This window comes from Poeciliopsis prolifica, unplaced genomic scaffold (assembly GCF_027474105.1).
Source record: "Poeciliopsis prolifica strain line A6 unplaced genomic scaffold, Auburn_PproV2 SCAFFOLD015, whole genome shotgun sequence".
NCBI lineage: Eukaryota > Metazoa > Chordata > Actinopteri > Cyprinodontiformes > Poeciliidae > Poeciliopsis > Poeciliopsis prolifica.
The window spans coordinates 9,149,520-9,166,678 of NW_026562390.1; the positions used below are offsets into that span (position 1 = coordinate 9,149,520).

General features: G+C 38.4%; 1 protein-coding gene across 1 annotated transcript; it reads left to right on the forward strand.

The window, feature by feature from the left end:
* Nucleotides 1-424: 424 nt before the first annotated feature.
* Nucleotides 425-10,466, forward strand: ddx54 (DEAD (Asp-Glu-Ala-Asp) box polypeptide 54). Its single transcript, XM_055040237.1, has 20 exons — nt 425-666; nt 2,507-2,633; nt 2,753-2,823; nt 2,906-3,094; nt 3,225-3,274; nt 3,365-3,406; nt 3,499-3,594; nt 4,334-4,455; nt 4,536-4,597; nt 5,022-5,153; nt 5,946-6,156; nt 6,250-6,381; nt 6,469-6,690; nt 6,772-6,845; nt 6,933-7,142; nt 8,293-8,438; nt 8,531-8,644; nt 8,758-8,865; nt 8,971-9,059; nt 9,154-10,466. The coding sequence occupies exons 1-20, from the start codon at nt 547-549 to the stop codon at nt 9,414-9,416; spliced, it is 2,580 nt and encodes an 859-aa protein (XP_054896212.1). The 5' UTR covers nt 425-546; the 3' UTR covers nt 9,417-10,466.
* The last annotated feature ends 6,693 nt before the right edge of the window (nt 10,467-17,159 follow it).

Here is a 17,159-nt window from a genome sequence, read left to right on the forward strand (position 1 = left end):
TGCTGCCCGGTAAGAAGGAGTGAAAATGTTCATAAAGAAACAGTTTCATGCAGACAGGAAGGCAGGTGTGTGAGGGGACAGCTAACAGTGAGCTCCAGGTAGTCAGAAAAACTCTGGAGTAACACAAGATTGATGATGATGGCCCGTGGAATAAATAATGAGGACATATTTTAGTAATAAGTAAGGAAAAATAAATAAAACTGTAAAAAAAATCTTATCTCCTTATCTCTAGCGCAGTTTATAAAACTGAAAAAAGAGAAGGGAACTTAAAAATAACAGAATCACCAATAAAGCACCTGCACTTACAAACTTGAAAACATACCTGTGACGAACAGAGGCGGCGATATGAACGGCGCTTAATCCTCCGTGGCAGTAGGTGGCGACATCGAGTTCAAGCGACGACCAAAGCAGAAGAAAGCTTTTTCTTCTCCACGTGCTCAACGTATCTACCAGGAGTGACATGCTGTAGGGGGAAGAAATAAGCTGTTTTTTTCGTTATCTGTTTATACATTTAAAAGCCGACCGTAAAGACATCAAGGTGGCAAGATGGCTCAGAGAAGGAAGAAGCTAACCAAGAAAAAAAGACACACATCTAAAAGGGAGCAGGAGGTCGACTCTGATGGTGGAGACTTTCAGCTGGCTGCTGAAATTAAAGACGATGATACTGTAAGTCACAAGTGTTTTGAACTACTTTTCCTAGAAAAATAATCAGCATGTTTTCTACATCGAAGTGTCTTCATCGGTTTGCTAGTGGCAGCATGGGCGGCTGTCTGCACACAGGTATATCTCAGTGGTAGAGCATTTGACCAGATTGACTAAACACAGTGAGACATTGTTTTAGCCACTATCACTTCCTTGTAAACAACATTATACTCGATCACCTGCAGAAAACGGTAAAGTTCAAAGCAGTTTCTTAACATTACGCTGATTCTTTATAGTCACCAAAACATGGCAGCAAATACCATTTTCCCTCAGAGTGACTAAAATAGTAGTGTTTGAATCCACAGGCTTACAAACATATTCACATCCCTTAGACTTTTTCCACACTTCAAAGTATTTCATTGGGACATACAAATGTGTTGTCAATTTGTATTCTGCCTTGGTTAGTTTATTCACGTTTGTTCATTTTTTTAGCACTTGCAGCTGACTTGTGTGTCTCTACCAGTTTTGGACATTCAAAGACAGAAATGCTTGTCCATTCTAATTTCACATTTGAGGGAAAGTGTAAGTGATTGTAAATTTATTTTTAAGGCTTCCCAAACATATCAAGATTTAGATCTGGGTCACTTTAGCGTGAGTGTGTATTGACATAAACAGTCATTGAGTGTCAGTTACAATGACTGTTTACGAAGGACAGCTTGGACAAAACATTTAAAAGGATACAAACTTTCAATTATTTAGACATAGAACATGTAAAATACTTGCAGGCACAATACAGCAGCTATTCAGTCAAAAGGACAACTAAAAACCTGCAATCAGTAAAATAATATTTAGCAGTAAGGTTCTATGTACCCTAAATTATACAAGTCAAATAAATCTCACAACATTACATATATCAGATGATGTCAAGAAAAAGGGAAACATTCATTCAAAGTCATATATAGGTTGCATCAAAATAAACAATCCTGAGTTACTAAATCAAAACTTCCTCAGATCCTGGCATTGTTTTGTGCTGGCTCAGATATTTTGACTGAGCGGAGTAATTCTGCAGAATGCCAGGAGGAGGCAGAGGAGTTAAATTTTTTTTCAGAGATTGTCTTATGTTAGGACAGTAAAAGTTTTAATACATATGTAAAATCTTTTGTTTTTAAGTTACATGCTGCAGCTCTAATCAGATGTTCCTGTGAGAGTTCACCGTCTGGTGGAGGTTGAACGACGTTCCGTCTGTGAAATATTACTATCAAGAGAGCGTAGCAGGAGAGCAGAACCAGCATCTAACATCGCTAGCTCATTGACTTAAATTATTTTTTTGGGATTATTTCTTTAGCTTTCTGACTGTCATGCTAATTCGGGTGAGTGTTGGTAGTTGTGCGCTACTTTAACTGTTATCTGGCCGCTCTGGATGTCTTGTTTTTCTTCCAGTGTAGCCAAACTACCTCAAGTGCTTGGTTTTTAAATGTCATAAATTAGATTTGTCTTGTTGATGTAGGTTGAAGTTCTTCACCCCTGAGGTAACTTTCCATCGCAACACTTTTTTAGAACGTTATAGTTCCGCACAACAACACTTAGGATTTGTTGCCACGTGCTTGCGCAGTGTGATTGAAAAAGAAGATGAACTGCACATATAGGCTGCGAAGTTAGATACAGGTGATCAGTTTGTGTGATCGGCAACAAGAAGTTGTGATTGGTGATCACCGATCATACACTTTTTCACGGAAATTGGCTGATAATGATCAGTGGCCGATTGATTAGCACACCTCTAGTACCTACTATAACAATCATGCTGTGCCTGGTAATTCAGTGTTACCAACTTGTGATGGACATGTTGTCTTGCTGATGCTAACAGCCAGGGAAGAAACTGCCACGCTTCCCTGCGGTGTCAGATTGCACATCTGATGTGGAGCCCGACACCAGGGAACTCGTCCGAGCCCAAAACAAGAAGAAGAAGAAGTCTGGAGGGTTTCAGTCCATGGGTGAGTTCACAGGAGGAGCTGCTTTTCACTGCTTTACGGCATGTTATTTATTTACTTTTGAATATGCCTTTTCTTGATCTACAGTCAGTAGAGTTTCATAACTTTACATGTAATTCCAGGTCTCAGCTTTCCAGTTTATAAGGGCGTCATGAAGAAGGGTTACAAAGTCCCTACTCCAATTCAGAGGAAGGTATGTCAGTCTTATCTTTGGATCATGTTGTGAAATAGTTGTGACATTCTTGGTGTTACATTTCTTCTCTTCCCCTCATCAGACCATTCCTGTGATTCTGGATGGGAAAGATGTCGTTGCCATGGCAAGGACAGGCAGTGGAAAGACGGCTGCTTTTCTGGTGCCCATGTTTGAGAAACTGAAGGCCCCTCAAGCCCAAACAGGAGCCCGAGCTCTCATCCTGACTCCCACCAGAGAATTGGCCCTCCAGACCATGAAGTTCACTAAAGAGGTCCGTTTGGCATATATTCAGGTTTTCAAGATGGCTGCAGTGTTTTTATTCTTTTGGTTTGAAACATCTTAAACGTTAATTAATGTTGAGTAAAGTTTCTTCTGATTTTGTTTTTTCTTTTGTTATTTAGCTGGGTAAATTCACACGCTTGAAGATTGCTTTAATTCTTGGTGGAGACAGGTTTGTGACCCCTCATTTGTAGATTTTTTTTTGTTGTAATTTTGTTGCTTCTTTAAATGTGTGGTAAACGTTAATATCTCCCTTTTCCAGCATGGAGGATCAGTTCGCCGCGCTTCATGAAAACCCAGACATGTAAATTTTTCAATTTAGCATCATCCTTCAAATAGTTTTACCCATATGCATGTTAAGAAAGTAAAAATATTAAATCTACTTTCTTCCTACAGAATTATTGGCACCCCTGGTCGTCTCATGCACGTCATCACAGACATGAACCTGAAGCTGCACAGTGTGGAGTATGTGGTGTTTGATGAGGCTGACAGGTAAATCATAGTTCCTTTCAAAGGCATTCACATACGAGTAGCTTTGTTTCACTTTATCATAGAATAAACACAACATTCATTGTTTTTACTTGTAATTTTATGTGATAGTCCAATAACAATCGGTTTTTATGAAGTGGATGGTAAATGAAACGTAGCTTTCCAAAAGCCATGTTTTTAAAAGCCATGTTTCCAAACATTACTTTTTATTTATTTCTATTTTTATTTTATCAAAATAAAAAAAAGATATATTTTTATTTTGATATTTGTTTCAACTAAATTTGCAAATGCAGAGACTAGAATGGTCTCATCTTTCTAGACCATTCTAGCACATGATCAAACACAGGGGTGTCCATTTATAGCCTGTGGAAGGATTTAGTGCAAATTTTAATACACAAGCTTCACTGGTTAATTCACATACATTTAAAAGAAAAAAAATTAATGGTAAAATTTATACTGATTCTAGTCCTTAAATAAAATGATGACACAAATTAAAATCTTACGAAAGCCAAGACAGACGATTAAAGACATTTAATTTAAAGTGAAGGATTGGTTAATAAAAATCAAGACACCACAATTTTCTACAAAATTTCATCTTTGAAAAGGCATTTATTTCTCTCTTGTGCAGAAAATTCATTCCTTAAATTCACTTCAAGTCAACTTTTCGGTCTTGAAGCGCTGCATGAAATCTTTTGCAGTGAAAAGATTTGACTTTTTGTTTTCCCTCGCTCCCTCCTTTCAGGCTGTTTGAAATGGGTTTTGCAGAGCAGCTTCAGGAGATCATCCGCAGGCTTCCAGACACCAGACAGACCCTCCTGTTCTCCGCCACTCTGCCCAAACTCTTGGTGGAGTTCGCCAGAGCCGGTGAGATCAGCCGTTTCGCTCTTTCGTGACTTGCCACCAAAGTTTAATCTGGTTTGGACTGAATTAACTTCTGTCTCCAGGGCTAACAGAACCTGTGCTGATTCGCCTGGATGTTGATACAAAACTCAGTGACCAGATTAAGGTAAGTTAGAGACTGAATATACGAACCATTTTCTGCAGTAGCTCTTGTTTCCATTTGTTGGGGAAGCCATCAGTGAATTTTTGTTTGGATGTGTGGCAGCAATTTTTTTCACAGAATAAGTTGATTTAAATTAGCAGAAGAAACTATTGTTTACAGTCAAATAGATAATATTTATATGCTTTTGTCTCATTATAAGACATTAATGTTAGTTTGTCCATTTGAAGTCATGCATCCACAATCCTAACATGGATTCATAATCCTTCTCTAATTTTGTCGTCTGACATTGAAATAACTAAATATTTGTTTAGTTTCACCCAAATTTCCAAAGACGTCAATGAAAGTGATTTTAATCACTGATCAGTTTCACAGAGTAAAATGAATGTCCAGCTATCCTCAAATGTTTTCCGATCATGTCGTCCATCAGCTGTCGTTCTTCCACCTGCGTGTGGACGACAAGCCGGCGCTGCTGCTGCACCTTCTAAGGAATGTGGCAAAGCCTCAGGAGCAGACGGTGGTCTTTGCTGCAACCAAGCATCATGTGGAGTACCTGAATGAGGTGAGATTCACTACCACACCAACAACAAACACCATAGTGTTTGTTTTACAGCTCTATCTCAGTTTCTGGCTTGCCTTTGATTGAGATTGATATCTATCTATTAAGATTTTTCTGATATTTTATACAGCATCTTAGAATATTTTAAATCGAACACAGCTTCTAAACTGTCTGGGAAAGTGTTGAATTTGGTTTGGGGTCAGGGTTAACCAGGCCTGCTTGAGTGTGGCAACAGAACAAAAAAGTATTTGGGAAAAAATGTTTGTATTTTCATCCAGGTATCAATCAGTCCATCTTTTTGTCCCTTTTCTACTTATGTCCCTCACTGCAAAAACAGAAAATCTGAAGTATTTTTGATCTAACTAGTTTAAAGCACAATTATCGTGCCCTTGAAATAGGACAAACCTAACTTGAAAGTAATTTTCCAGCGAGATACAAGAGCTTGTTTTAAGTTAATAATTTTATAATATTGATGAAAAAGTCCTAGTTATAAGTGAAATAATCTGCCAGTAGTATGTAGTATTTTTCCAATATTATATGTTAAAATGTCTTTTTTCACTAGTAGATTATTTTACTCATAACTTGTCATATTGCGATATTTGCACTAGGAACTGAACCAAAAACACTTTTAGATTTCACTTTCGTTTGATCTTTTTTTTTCACTCCATCCAGTCCTCAATTTTTCTCATACATCCTTGAAGCATTTGAAATTAAAAATGTGTAATCCCTGTTGAACAAGGAAAAAAAATCTCTTTGAATACTGTAAAGTAAAAAATGCTTCGGTGTGTCCTGCAGCTGTTGTCTTCTGAAGGCATTGAGTGCGCATACATCTACAGCGCCCTCGACCAGACTGCCAGGAAGATCAACATTGGGAAGTTTGTGCACCGGAAAGCCATGGTGCTTATTGTCACTGATGTAGCAGCTCGTGGTATAGACATCCCCCTGCTGGACAATGTAATCAATTACAACTTTCCCTCCAAAGCAAAACTCTTCCTGCACAGAGTCGGTTGGTGCTTTATTCTTTGACCTCATATATTTGTTTTCCTCAATTATTATTGGAGCTTAGGAGACTGAAGTACATCTTGTCTCATCCAATCAGGCCGTGTGGGACGTGCAGGACGCAGTGGTACAGCGTACAGCATGGTGTGTCCAGATGAAATGCCGTATGTCTATGATCTCCACCTGTTCCTTGGAAGGCCTGTTCAGTTTGCGACAGTTGACAACACAGAAGGTAAACGTTGTCGATGGTCTTTCAGCTCTTGTCGTAATCAAAACTGTTTGAGGTTTAATTTTTTTGTTTTTATAAATGTTTTTCCAGATGCAGACGGTATGTTTGGAAGAGTCCCTCAGAGCATCTTGGATGATGAAGGTTCCCATCTGATCACGGCTCATGAAAACTCCCTGGACCTGCAGAACCTGCATCGCGTCTCAGAGAACGCCTACAAGCAGTACCTGAAGTCCAGACCGAACCCGTCGGCAGAGTCAGTCAGGCGGGTGAAAAGCACCGATGTGTCCAGCATGGCCGTACATCCGTTACTCGGTTAGTTTGAGGAAGAAGCTTTTTAAAAATGGGCTCATATCACAGCACGGCCGACGTTTAATTTTTAATATTTTTTTCTAGGTTCTGGCTTGGAGAAAAATGAGCTGGAACGTCTTCAGTTGGTCGATGCAATTAAGAGTTATAAGTCCAAATCAGTGAGTTCACGGATGGGTCCCCTTAAAGCTGGAATTTGCTGTGAACCAATGTCTTTAAATACTGTTTTATTTGTCCTTTTCATTCAGACTATTTTCGAAATCAACTCTAACAGTAAGATGCCTGCAAGTGAGGTGATGCGGAAGAAACGGTCAAAGGACAAGCAGGTGGTGGATAAGTTCAACAAACACAGAGAGGATGTGGCGGCAGGAAGCAGGCTGCAGCAGGCGGCTCCCCCCAGGACCACTGCTGGTGAATACGAGGGTCAGGAAAAAGGAAACGAGGAGGAAGATCTGCAGGTAATCAATACAGATCAACTGACCCTTAGTGACAAAGTAAACTTTATATGTCAAAAGTCAATTTAGCAACTAAAAGTATTTGTGAGCAAATTCTGAACTAGAGTGTCAGATCTTAAACATATCTGTGTGTTTGAGAATAGTGAACGTGCCTGATTCTCTTTATTCATTGGTTTAAGCAGATAAGTGTGTATAACTAATCAGAGACAGCCAGATCTGCTTCAATTTAACCTGCTTTCGAGACACTCTGGGTTGAAGAGCATGAAGGCTTCCAATCTAAATCAGGGTTACTTGCATAAAAATATTAAAGGGTAAAAAAGTAAGTTTTTTAGTGAGTCAAAATAAGCAGCTCGTGGACTCCGGGCCTCCTATTGAAGGCCACTTATCTAAATCATCACAAAGAATTAGTAAATATTGAACAAATATTGATTTCACAACTAGGAAATCCAAGAATACTTTTTGTTTTCAGAAGTAAAGGTAAAAAAAACCCAGAAAAGCTAGATTTAAAAATGTGTTTGCTGTGGACTTGTTTTAATGTCAAAAAACAAGATAAATTGCAGGATTTCTGTAGCATTGTAAATATTTTATGAATCTCAATAAATTGTGGTTAACGTATAATTATTATGCTCAGATTAAAGTATACCTTTAACACAAAAGTACCGGAATTTAAATTTTGAATGAGGTATGTCAAGTCTGACTTGGATCCATAGCAGAATAGTGAAATAGGTGAGAATTACAACCGTCTCATGGTATTTTTCAGTCCTAAGAAACTGTAGTATCATGATTTGTGGTTATTTGTTGAACATTTCATTTATTTGAATCTGAGCAAACAAAATGTTTTTTTTTATCATTAAGAAGCCAGACATTTTACCCATTAATATTTTACTTTTGATTCCTGAATAAAAACCACTCAGAGCTAAAAGCACACTGGAATCAATAAAAGGTTTTTGGATTCAAGACAACTGGAACTTCAGTTCAGACAAGTAGATTAAGGAAATTGATAGGTCAGTAAAAAAAATAGATAATCATGGGATGTTTTTCACTTTGGTTTGAACATACTAAAAAAAAAAGTTACAGCTGGGTTTTTATCTCAGCTATCATAGCCAGCATTTTGTGGTAGATTTGTACATGCAATCCTCAATGTCTCCACCAGGGGGTGTTCTCAGAGGTGCTCGGAGTTAAGAAATGGAACGTGCAGGAAGATGGAGAACGCCCAAAGAATAAGAAAAGAAGGGAAACGGGCAAAGAGGAGGAGTATTTCATCCCTTACAGACCTAAAGACTTCAACTCTGAGCGAGGGTGAGGAGAGGACACAGGTTTTCTTTTTATTTATCTGCATTTAAAACGAAATGTTTTGTATTTAAACTCATGTTATGATGTTTTGTTACCAGATTAAGTCTCGGTGGAGAAGGCACTCATTTTGAACAGCAGGCCTCCTCAGCTGTCCTCGACCTCATGGGAGACGAGGGCGACCAGTTAAACCAGCACAAAAACATTATGAGATGGTGATTTAAACTCATCGACTCTCTGACATCAAACCTTATGCCTCCTTTTCTAAATGTCTCTCATTTGAGTATTTCACACTGTAATTCATGTTTTTGTTTTTTTTAACCTATAGGGACCGAAAGAGGAAGCGTTTTGTGAAAGAGTCAGGAAAGGAGGAGCAAAACAAGAAGATCAGAACCGAGAGCGGACAGATTGTGCACAACAAGAAACGGAAAAACTTGTATCCTTTTATCAAAGTTTCCATTTCTGAGCCTGTTGTCTCTGTTCTGACCTTCCATCTTTTCAGCTGCATTATTGTGTGCTATGTCACTTGACAATCTGTCAGCTACGAGGAATGGAAGAAGAAATATAAAGTCGATGATGCGGGACCTGGTTCAGATGGAGAAACGGGTGGAAGGAAAAGATCTGCAGGGGGTATGACATTTCCCCCCTTTCTATTTGAAGTGATACCAATGTTATCTGACTGACAGTACAAAGACAAAGTTGCTCTCTTTATTTTGTCTTGCAGGTCGGGGCCGGGGCCGGCGAGGACCCAGCTCCCACAGCCCCGCGGCTCCCCAGGTGACGGCAGGCGGGCGCAGGATCCGATCTGAGTTGAAATCCAGCTCACAGATCCTGAAGCACCGCAAGCTGAAGCAGAAGCAGCAGTTCCTGCAGGGCGGCGGCATGAAGAGAATCCGCAGCAAGAACAAACAGTGGGTGGGAGAGATGAAGAAGTCGGGCTTCGGACGTGGAGGGCAGAAGAAGGGCAAGATGAGGAAGAGGCTGTGAGGGAGAGACGACTGCAGAGGGCTGACTGCACCACAAGGGGCTTGATGAGGAGTTTCATGAATCTCCATGTTTTTATAGTTGTCATGGTAAAATTTGTGACCCTGACCTACAGGACTATCTGGTGTGATGAAAACCTTGTGGACTTTGAAGGTTTATGCCTCACCATACACACATACACACACACAACTTCCTGACTCCAGAGAGGGATGATCCAATCAGATGGACTATATTCCTCCAAAACTTGGCTGAAACTGTATGTTTTGATTTGATTGACTAAATACATTGAAAGAGACATTATCCTGTGTCTTGTCTTCATTAGAAATGTATAAGAAGAGAGACGTCTTGGTTTTTTTTTTCCTCTTGGATGTATTGGGTCTTCTTGCCTGGTCAAGTATGAGAGGAAAAAGAAAAGTTTATATATATATATATATATATATTTGGCAAAGCACAATGGATTTAAAACAGAAAAGAATAAGCATTTTATATCAATCAATATCGATAATTACTGATTCATTTTGTTTTGCATACCTGAAATGCTGCAAACTGGTGACGTGACCTTTCCTGTTTCATCAACAATTTTCTTTTAACTGTAGATAGGAAATTTCTTCAACACCGTTTTTTTAAATTAAAAACTTTTTTTTTTGCAGTGATACGGCACTTTGGCAGAACCTGAAACTGCTGCTGTGCAAGTTACTAAACAGGTCATTGCAACAGTAACCAAAAGGTTGATGCCACCAACTTTTAGTGGGTTGCTAAATTCTTTTCCTCTGCCTACATTCTCCAGATTGCTGTGCAGTTCAGTGAAATTGAACATTCTATTGGACAAATCTTATATTGCCAATATGTATGCAATATTTACTGTGGCTGATTTCTTGCCGAGTCCCAGTTTAGTCCTATTTAATGTCAGACAGAGAGAACAAAAAGTACAAGTCTGATTTGTAGTTTTTGAAAATTTAGATTTTTTTTTCCATGCTCCATGCATGTCGTTCTCCTCAAAACTCCTGTTATTATACTTTGATAATTGTAAATAAAGTTAAACGTGTTAACTCATGTATATTTGTTGTGGTTGTGTGTCTAAAACTGGGATGCACTTTGCTGTGTTTAGAGTTTTTTTGGGGGTTTTCTTACTGATAAACGTTCATGAGACAGTGCCATTATAGCAAATAAAAAACAGCATTTTATATATAGATAAATGAAAACTGAACATCCTCATTTTGACTCTCTGGAGGGGAAAAACTGAACATCCTCATTTTGATTCTCTGGAGGGGAAAAACTTAGTGCAAACTAATCCTCATTTGTTTTCAACCAACAGATGCAAACAGACCTCAAAATATCTGGGAGCAGCTCCAGCAGGGGTGAAGGACAGTATGTTGTCCAGATATCAGTTAATCCTCGTGCAGTGATAGCGAGACTCTGTAAGGCTTTGCTTAATATCCTGTCTTCTGTGAAACCGCCACCCCCTCCTCTGTTATGTACCTGATTATCCCGCTCCATGTCCTGGGCACTCTCCAGTGCTTCGGGAGCCCTGCAGGCATCAAGAACGACAGCTTTATCTTCTTTTAGGGTTCCCAGGACTGACATAGCATCCACTTGAGATATGACAAAGAGCCTGAGAATGAGAACACAGCTCCTTGCACAATGGCTGACCACAGCGCCTTTTGCAGGTTGGAAAAAGAGCTGTTGCACAACTTTTTAAATGTGCAGAAAAAAAAAACTAGAAGCAATCAGTGAATGCTAGGTAACTGTAAAAGTATCTATTTTTGGTGTTTTAGGTTTCACTTTCTGACAAGGTTGCGCTTAAGATGGTTTATGCAGCATTCTTACAATTTTGAGCCTACTTACACTATGTCTATGATTCAACACTGTAAAGTGATTGGATTAGCAAAAGTCTTGCAGTATAAAATGAGTGTGCAAACCCAAAGGTTTCATTGGTTCTTAATTATTCAGAAATGGATCTGAAGAGCATTGGCTCATTTTCATAAAAACTGACAAAAACAAAATAACTTGACTTTACAATGTTAAATAAAACCTGCGTTCAAATTTTTACAGAAACTGTTCAGAGTTTACCGTTTACATATATACAAACACAGTGCTGAGATTTTTCCCACAGCTATCACATTTATCTTAATCCATTATCAAAGCAATTGTCTGTTTGCAGATATGTGTGCATGTGTTTCATTTTCTTTCCCGAGGAGCCATTGCTGCAGTCTGGCTCTCCTCCCTTCTCCGTAGACTCCCACTGATTATAAGATTGCCAGGCTATCGCTCTCAAGGCAGAAGATCACTTGAAGAGTGACAGAGGCAACGCGAATGACATCTGCCGCTCCGCTGTCCGCATTTTTGCATAAACATTGAAAGAACATTTAAGAGTAGGTAATTTCTCACAAATATTACAATGTGACCAATTTTATGTTTGAAGTATGCTATAAAATATTTGCCTCCTTGAAGATTTTACTAGTTTGAAAATTTGAGACAAATTCTTACTATCAAAGATTATCTGACTAAACACAAAATTAAGTTTTAAAGTGATGATTTCATTTTTTTTTTGTTATGTCTCCCAGTCCAGTTCAAAGTGAAAATGTGAATTCCCCTTAAATCTAATTACTGGGTGTGCCAACTCTGTAATAAAAATACTGAAATATAACAGGGAGTCGGCTAAAATACCTCAAAAACAACACACCATGCCCTGAGCTGAAGAATTTCAAGAACAGATGAGAAACAATTATATAGCTCTGGAAAAAATGAAGAGACCACTGCATTGAACCCCACTGAAAACCTCGTAGTTATTCCACCAAATATTGAAAATGATATGACCTACTGCTGGAAAACTCAATTAATTTGTTAAATGGACTTCGACTTGAAAATGATGGCTGGTTGCTTAAGAAATTTTTAATGAGGTAAAATCACAGTTGAGAAAATGACTCATTCACTATGTTAATTTTTACTTCAGTCACGATTTCTTTTAATTTTTTATTGTTTGCACTTCAACTATGAACTGTGTTATTTTCTGTTTATTATTATTATTATTTCTAAGTTAAATTATTGGTGACATTTCTAAATGTAAATTAACTGGTTTTTTTTTTTTGCAGTATTTGAGGTCTGAAAGCACAGCATCTTTATTTTGTTATTACTATTGTATTTTATAGAAATCTGTGTGGTGCCCTTTTAGAATGGGTGGAGCTGGATATTATTGGGTCAGAAACTGGTTAGCTTGGTTTACTGTCAAATTATAGAGCTGTGGCTTTGTTTAAAAAAAAAATAATGTAGAGTTTGTGAACAACCGACCATGCAAACGTTCAAAGAGAACCCTGAATTTAGCTCAATCACAAAGAAAAAAAGTTTGTAGTTGTTCCAGGAAGGTTGTGCCAGAAACTCCCAATTAGAAAGCAGAAATGACTGTAAAGGTTATGTTGGCTGTTACAAAGTTACTGTGAGGTTAAAATGGAACCACATAGAGAATATGATCAAATCAGCTTGACTTCATAAATCTGAACCTGACCTGATGAGGTGTGATCAGATGAAGTTCAGAAATCATGGTGAATAAACCTCTTATGATCAAAAACTTTAAATGTCAGGCTTTGGACTCCAAATGTTCTCCACTCTAATTGTGAGAGAACTATGTATCATCAGTTATTGGTTTAATACGTTTGGTACTTCTACTGTTGAGAAGAAGATGATACAAATTTTACTGTCAATAACTTTGTGATAACTTCAGGTTATTTGGATCACTATGATATAAAAGCGATCTTATTTGAATCCTTAAATAAATCTTTTGGCTGTGATTTCCTGCGCCTGTCAAGCTGTAAATCTGAACACACCTTATAAGAAATGAAAATTCACTTCAGCAAGGAGTATTTGGTCTAATGCAAGCAGTGACGTGTGCCATGAAGGGAAACCCTACCAGCACGCAAAATTGATCTGTTTCGCTCCCCTTTTTACCCCTGAAATCTTTCAGCACAATCCTGTTTTGTGTCTTGCTGACCACAAATCCTGTTCTGTGCAGTCCAAGTAGAATAATTACTGCAAATACAAACAAGTGCATTGAGCTAAAGCTACTTAAAATGGACAACATGAACCCACGGAGGAGCTCTAAACACGGCCAATAACCCTACGACATATTTTTTTTATTTTTTCAACAACAGAGAGGATTAATTTTTACGAATGAGTGAGGCTACACAGGATAGGGCTGCGAGTTGCACTGAGAGGGAAAACATGTTGGCATGCACATCAGTCCAAGGGTTTAGGATCAGAGGGGGTTATTTTGGGGGATGCTCAGTCAGAAAGCCCTTATAAAGAGGTCTTTTCTTGGTGGATGGAAAGTAGGTTATCAGCTCCACTGTCGCTTCTCAACGGGGCCAACTCGTTTGCATCTAGTCAACACCTTCCACGTTTCCCTCTCAGACCCAGAAGTCACTCTATATCTCCCTAAAGTGTCATGTGGTTTTCACCTGTTGTGGTTATTCACTCTTATATATAGAAAAAAAAACAACAACTTATATTTTCACCAACTTTAAGCTTCTTTTTGCCGTTAGCCAATGTACAATTCACAGTAACTGTGACAAAAGACAGAGCAGTATTTCTCTAATCTCCTTACAGTTGGTTGTGCATGATATAAGTGCATTCTTGATTAGGGGCTACTTTGTTTCAGACTAATACTTTCTGCAATGTATTTCTGGTGCTTGTCGAAGGAATGATCAAACCCCCACTCTCTTTTCAGCTTAAGCGAGATGTCTGTCTCCTTGTGGGCTACTCACTTCATTTATCGTGCCCAGGATCAGAGAAACCCTGAAAATCCAAAATAATCACTGAACCCCAATGCATTAGTAGAACTTAAGACTAAAATGATACAGAATCATTAAGGAAATGGCCACTCCAAATAAATATTAATTAGAAATGCCCAGGAAATTAATTTAGTAAGAGGAGATTTGGCAGAGCCAAAAATGCACTTCACTAAATAAATATAACAAAAAATTAATGATTAAAGAAAAAATAGAGATGTCTATCACTTTAATTATATATTCAGTTCTGAAAAATAATTTGTATTTGCAACTAGTAGTATAAATATTTACAATTATTATTTTGATGTAGCTTTGTTAATTTCAGATTCATTGGTGAAACGTTTTTGTCCATCTTTAAACCGAGTTGAATACACTTCTCACCAAAAGGGGGCAGTATAGTCACTGTCTAAAGTCTTAGAGTGGCCTCCACGTTAGTCAGTCAGGTTACACAGGCCTGCCATCATGGCTTAAACCCCGAGTGTTTCAGAATGAGTTTAAAAAAACAACATATTTTTGAGAGTAAACTCTTGTCTGGAGAGGAAACGCTGGTGTTAATCTTCAGGAATCACTTTCTAAAAAGCTTTAGCAAAATTCTCAAAGTTGTCCGGGATCATTTTGACCTTGCTAGGTGTCGTAAACATCTAGCATTTTTGGTAGTTTTAACAAAAGCAGGTTTGTAGTGTGTTAGTCTGTTAAACTACGAGTTTTGATTTGTATTTCATTTTTTTTTATTCCTGCTTTCGCCTCTTCCACCACAACAGATCCCCGATAGCATGCGAGGTCCTGACCACCGTCACAGCATGGCGCCAAGAGGGTTAGGCTCTTATGTCAGTGTGTGTTTGTGCATATGTGTGTGTGCAGCAGCAAATTTGGAGGGCAAGGACCCCGGATATGTTGTGGAAGTGTGCAGTGGACAGGGGCCAGACAGAACGTGACCTTCTGAGGGAAGCTCAGTCAGCCTCATAGGCTAAGTTGCCATCAATCAGATCTGATTGTCCCGCCTTCAGTGTACCACTTTAAATTCACAGGATTAAATATGTGAGCCCGTCTTTGCATTGGCTTTTAATGTAGATTACCAACTGATAAACTGGATCGGAGCATGAAGAAGAGTTGTAGTTATTGTAAATGGATACAAAAAACACTGCTACAAAAAATTGAAATGCACAAAACGACAGATACTGATAAGTAGTTCAATATTTTTGCTTGTAATGACAAAAAAACAAGCAATGAAATGAGAAAAAATCTGTGGTAAGGGCACCGAAATGGGTAGCAGCAGCACTGAATATATGAGTAGAAATTGGGCAAGTTTAACACCCAAAAGATCATTTTGATGATCTAGTTTATTGAAGAACAAGACAAAACTCAAAACAACACAGTACAAGACAAGAACAACTGTGGCTGTTACTACGCTGCTGAGAAAAATAATAAAATCAGGCTTTCAAATAAAAAAGAAAGGAAAAAAATAGAGAAAGGGAGAGAAAAATGTAGTGTCAATTTATAACCCAGTTTTTCTCTGAGAAATGGGTAGACTATGTGAGATTATCAACCATTTGGCATAATTAGCTTAGCTACATATTACTGTTTGCCTCCTTTTCACTAGCATTTAATGAATTATGGAAAAAAAGAAATTACCTACATATTGATATACTTAACCTGTCCCTCGTATCTTTTGCCACACTTAACAACAGATGAGTCTGTCAGCAGCAGCTCTGACCTGCCCTCTCCTACGTGAAATTAAAGCTGCAGTATGTCACTTTTATATAAATATTTTTTTTTCACATATTTTGTTAAAACTGTCAATTTGTTGTGACAGTATGGTATGAGAGATAATCTGTGAAAAATGTATTTCCCCTGCCTTCTCAAAGTGCTAGAAACAGTCAGTGGCAGGAGAGTTTTAGTGCTGTCAATCACAATCTCATGTGGTGCTGCTCATCCTTCCTCCCCCTCGCTCTGTGCTATGTTGCAGCTAGCATGGTTGCAGCTGTGAGTGCTCAGTGGAGTTCGCATTGCTACCAGTGAGTGCAGATAAACGGTTTCCTGTAATGATATGTTGTTTCTCCACCATTAGAACATTTAGCAGTGAGTAAATGAGGTTGATTGACAACAGACAAGACCCTCCTCCTGGTTCTGATTGGTTGTTTTGGTCAGAACGTTGCATTATTTTAGCCAGTAATAGTAATTCAGGGATGAGGTGGAGATTAATTGTTTTTACAAATTATCTGTCTCATAACAGACTGTCACAACATGGTGACAGCTTTAACAAATATAGAGAAAACATATTTTTTATTAAGATTATATACTGAAGCTTGAATAAAATGCAACTACGTAGCATTTTTTGAGAAGGCTGGATTGATTTATATGTTTTTTGCATGTTGCTTTTCATTGTTGCTTGTGGGGAAAGATATTTCAGTAAGCTAAAACTAGCTTACTGAAGCTAGTTTTAGCTTAAAAAAATTTAAGCAACCTACTTGCAGACCAGTGATGTGCTGTCAGGGGAGGTAGGTGAGGCAGAATCTCACCTGTCATCATGGAAAAATAATAAATAATGATAAAATAATTTATATTGCTATTTTCATCCTGTGGTTTATATGATAAAGTACCTATTTTTCATTTAGCTTAACCAGTTCTGATTAGTTTTTCTTCAAAATTGCTGACTTTTGTAGGTGAGGCAGCAGCGAGCTGAGCCTCACCTGGGATTGATCAGCCTCTCGCTAAACTGCACTGGCTGCCAATAAAATGGTGAAAAACTTTTAATGTATGAACTGATTTTCCATAGTTTAACTTATGTTTACAATGTACAGTGTTTTTTTGTCACCAACTGTGTAACGTGTTTTATGTGCTGAGGAGCAATCAGAACCAGGAGAGAACAGATTGGGGCAGGCAGTTCTCTTGCCTCGTGGCAGGGGGCGCTCTGGACCCCAGACATTGTGACTCCACAACTGCAGAGTAAGAGACAGTAACAGCG

Bases quoted from the DNA above. Each gene is read 5' to 3' on its own strand.
- ddx54 (XM_055040237.1), top strand. From the start codon at position 547: ATGGCTCAGAGAAGGAAGAAGCTAACCAAGAAAAAAAGACACACATCT. The intron at 4,456-4,535 runs GTGAGATCAGCC...TTCTGTCTCCAG, and splicing joins GGTGGAGTTCGCCAGAGCCG to GGCTAACAGAACCTGTGCTG. The intron at 6,846-6,932 runs GTGAGTTCACGG...CTTTTCATTCAG, and splicing joins AGAGTTATAAGTCCAAATCA to ACTATTTTCGAAATCAACTC.